This window comes from Dipodomys ordii, unplaced genomic scaffold, assembly GCF_000151885.1.
Source record: "Dipodomys ordii isolate 6190 unplaced genomic scaffold, Dord_2.0 Scaffold197, whole genome shotgun sequence".
Taxonomy (NCBI): domain Eukaryota; kingdom Metazoa; phylum Chordata; class Mammalia; order Rodentia; family Heteromyidae; genus Dipodomys; species Dipodomys ordii.
In genome coordinates, this window is record NW_012267413.1 from 2,144,092 (window position 1) to 2,148,016 (window position 3,925).

General features: G+C 37.4%; 1 protein-coding gene across 1 annotated transcript in view; it reads left to right on the forward strand.

Moving 5' to 3' along the window:
• The window catches only part of Spryd7 (SPRY domain containing 7), a 16,965-nt gene extending 13,282 nt beyond the window's left edge, over positions 1–3,683 (forward strand). Inside the window, exon 4 of the mRNA XM_013034820.1 lies at positions 1,703–3,683. Coding sequence (XP_012890274.1) covers positions 1,703–1,800 — 98 coding nt within the window. The 3' untranslated portion in view covers positions 1,801–3,683. The remainder of the gene's footprint in view (positions 1–1,702) is intronic.
• Positions 3,684–3,925: the final 242 nt, after the last annotated feature.

The following is a 3,925-nucleotide window of genomic DNA, read 5'->3' on the forward strand; positions in this document are numbered from 1 at the left end:
TCAAACCCAGGACTTCACACAGGCTAGGCAAGCACTCTAATACTAAGCTGTATCTCCAGCCCAATTTTTTTTTTCTTTTTTTGGTTGGTCATGGGGCCTGAACTCTGGGCCTGGGCGCTGTCCCTCAGCTCTTCAGCTCAAGGCTAGCGCTCTACCACTTGGGCCACAGCGCCACTTCCAGGTTTTTGGGGTTTTTCTTTTTGCTTATGTGGTGCTGAGGAATCGAACCCAAGGCCTCAGGCATGCAAGGCAAGTGCTCTACCACTGAGCCACCTTCCCAGCCCCTCATGAGACTCTTATTTCCACTTAACTACCCAGAAAGCCAGAAATGAAGCTATGGCTTAAGTAGTAGAATGATAACTTTGAGCAAAAAAGCTCAGGGACAGCACCCAGTTCCTAAGTTCAATTCCCAGGACCAACAGACAGACAGACAGACACATATACACACACCTACACATACAAAAGAATTAGATTACTTGGGAGGTGACTTTGTCCATCTTTTATTATTTTCATTTTTATTATAGTAAATTTCAGACATGTAGAGGAGAGCACACTATCATGGAACCTCATGTACTCATCACTCAGCTTCAAACAATCAACTTGGAGCCATTCTAGGCTCCTTTGCCACCTTATCCCCACCAACACTTCTGTCATTTGCCTCCCCTCCTTGCGGGAATTGCCAGGCATTACAAATACTTTATTGCTGAAAAAAATTAAGATCTCTGTCTTCTTTTTCACTGAGACAAGCTGGGTAAGGGATACATAGGACTTCTTGTAATATTTTTGCAACTTACCACTAATGAGTCATTTTCCTAAATAAAACATCTTAATTATATGAAAATAAAAAAATACAGATAGGCAGGTAACAAAAAAATTTAGGGCTGGGAAGGGGGCTCAGTGGTAGAGCGCTTGCTTTGCATGCCTGAGGCCCTGGGTTTGATTCCTCAGCACCACATAAGCAGAAAAAAAAAAAAGCTGGAAGTGGTGCTGTGGCTCAAGTGGTAGAGCGCTAGCCTTGAGCTGAAGTGCTGAGGGACAGCGCCCAGGCCCAGAGTTCAGGCCCCACAACTGACAAAAAAAAAATTCAAATTACCCATATTCACCCCATCTTGGGATAATTATTAATAATATTGATATATATTCTTCCAGTATTTCTTTATTGTTGGTGGTGATGGTGGTGGTGGTGGTCATAGGGCTTGAACTCTGGGCCTGGGCTTGAGCTCTTCAGCTCAAGGCAAGGGCTCTACCACTTGAGCCACAGCGCCACTTCCAGTTTTCTGGTGGCTAATTGGAGATAAGAGTCTCGCAGACTTTCTTTCCTGAGCTGGCTTTGAACTATGATTCTCAGATATCAGCCTCCTGAGAAGCTAGGAGTACAGGTATGAGCCACTAGTACCCAGTTTCTCCCAGTATTTTTGAAAGATTTTGCTTTTTATTGTGACTATTTTTACATAATAGGTTTGTGACTTACAGAAGATGTATTTTTTTGCATTGCCTATTAATATTATAATATTGGGAAAACATTATTTTTAATCTTTATTTTCTAATGTTTTTTTCTGGTACTGGTAATGGAGCCCAAGGCCTCACACATGCTGAGCCAAGTACTCTAATATGGAGATATAGCTGCAGCTTGAAAACAGTTCATCTTCTAGTTTTTATTCAACTGCTTTTCTAATTCATTTTCTCTCTTTCTGTCCTCTAGTTGATGACAGTGCAATTTTGGATTGTCAATTCAGTGAATTTTATCATACTCCTCCACCAGGTTTTGAAAAAATACTGTTTGAACAGCAGATCTTCTAAATAGATTTGTTTTTGAAACTTGTATTTCTTCACTGTTACAAGTATTTCCCAGTTAATAAAACTTTACCTGGCTATAGATAAAAATATATTCTTTAAAACTTGCTTGTTAATATTGTCAAAGGAACCATTATATACAATGTACAACTCAGAAGTTTTAATTTGAAATACTTATGCTTTATGATATGAAAATCTGCATTGTGGGCAATTTATTTAATTCCTATTTAAATAAATGTAACTATGAGTGATTAACAGTATTTAGTGACAACATGTATATCAGTATTTAAAGGGAATCTTTTCTTATATATAAAATGTTTGTTTTGATAGAGATGTAAAATTGAGTTGTTTTTAATAACACTTTGAACTTTAGACATCTAAGTGTATTTAAGTCTGCAGTTTGATACTTTTTGTCTCCTTGTCCATTTTTATACACAGTATAACAAAACAACAAAATTTATTAGCAATTTCATTTTGGTCTTTTTACTGTACTCATGTACCACTTTTCTTAATACTTTGATTGCCTATTCCTTTGTGGTGTGTGGCTGCTTTTGACTTGCTTTGTTGAAGAAGATAAGTGTTTTAGTCATTGTAAGAGCAAGCAGTGGCTGATTGATGATATAGTAAGATACTTTAAATTTAAATGAGATTATTCTTTGAAGGACTTCTATTTAAATATGTATTTTCTATAAGGAATAATAAAATACTAGTAATTAAGGAATATTCATAACATATTAAATATTCTTCCCATCTTAATTTATAGAGGACGTTCACTTTGCCTTTGACTATTTTAGAAGTTCAAGGATAAGCAAGTCCTCCCCATTAGCCTGATACTTGTCCTCACCATTACCTTTAGTTAAAACTCCACTGAACTGAAAAGGTACTGATCTTCAGGTACATTCAAATGAGCATGTCACGATGCATACCTTTCACTCCTTTAATCAGGTAGTAACTTATATTGACTAGATTTGCAGTTGTGTTGCTTACTTCCTTGTTTTCTCAAGAGAATTCCTCAATACCTGGACTCCTAGGTTTCTCCACTAATAAAAGGACAGTTATGCTTATCTGATCAGGTTCTGTCTAGCCGATAAGGGTAGTGTACATGCGCCTTACTCATCATAGGCCCTGCCCTGCACACATGCAGTTTCCAAGTTGGAGTGGAACAGTGTCTGCTGATGCACGTCTGGCCAGCAGTGGTGATGGCAGTACCTCAGAACTTTTGAGTTCATGGACAGTCAGGCCCCAGCCTATACCCCTAAATCAGAAAAGTTGAGGACAGCACCAGGCATTGTTTTTGAACAAGCACTTGGGTAGACTTGGTCCTCACCCAAGTTAATCACTGTGAAGGAAAGAACCACTGAAAGATTTTTCACAATGAAAAAAGAAAAAAAAAAGAACCACTGAAAGGAGAGAATGCTTCAGGAAGAATTACCTGCTATATATTTTGTACAGATTTAATATGCTATTTTTGCCCTATAAGCTAGAGAATCCTGCGCAATGCTTGGTTACTATTTTGGTAGATAAAAATGTGACTGCTTTGAAAACAGATATGCTTATGTACCATACATATTGACATAAATCCCACATTTTACCTCTGTGAAGATCTATGAAGTTTAGGTATATATGTTATTTATCCATGTTCATCAGACTGTCCGTAATTTTTGTAAAAAAAAATGCTTCCATAGGGAAGTGACTTAAAGTGGTTCTCTGTCTATATAATGTTATCTACCTCTAAGTTTTGTTTTTACAAAGCCAAACTTTATTATTCTGCTTTGTAATCATACAGAGACATAATGCTTGACATAGTATATGAATTATATCTATGGTAATAGTTTGAAGTCTAGATGTGTGTTGAATCTGTAGGTAATAAATTCCTCTTGGGATGATTACACTGAGCTGCTCTTCCTTCCAAAACTCATATCTTAGTCTAACAGTGAGCAAATTCCAAAAAGATCATTGTACAAACCATTTGGTAGTATCTTTCAGTGCTGTCAAGGAGTAGGCTACACCTGTAATCTCAACTATTTGGGAGGAAATCAAGAAAATCTCCATTTGAAGCCAGTCTGGATAAGACCCAATCTCAACAAGCCAGTTGTGAACATACAGGCTTGTAATCTTAGCTACAAGGGAG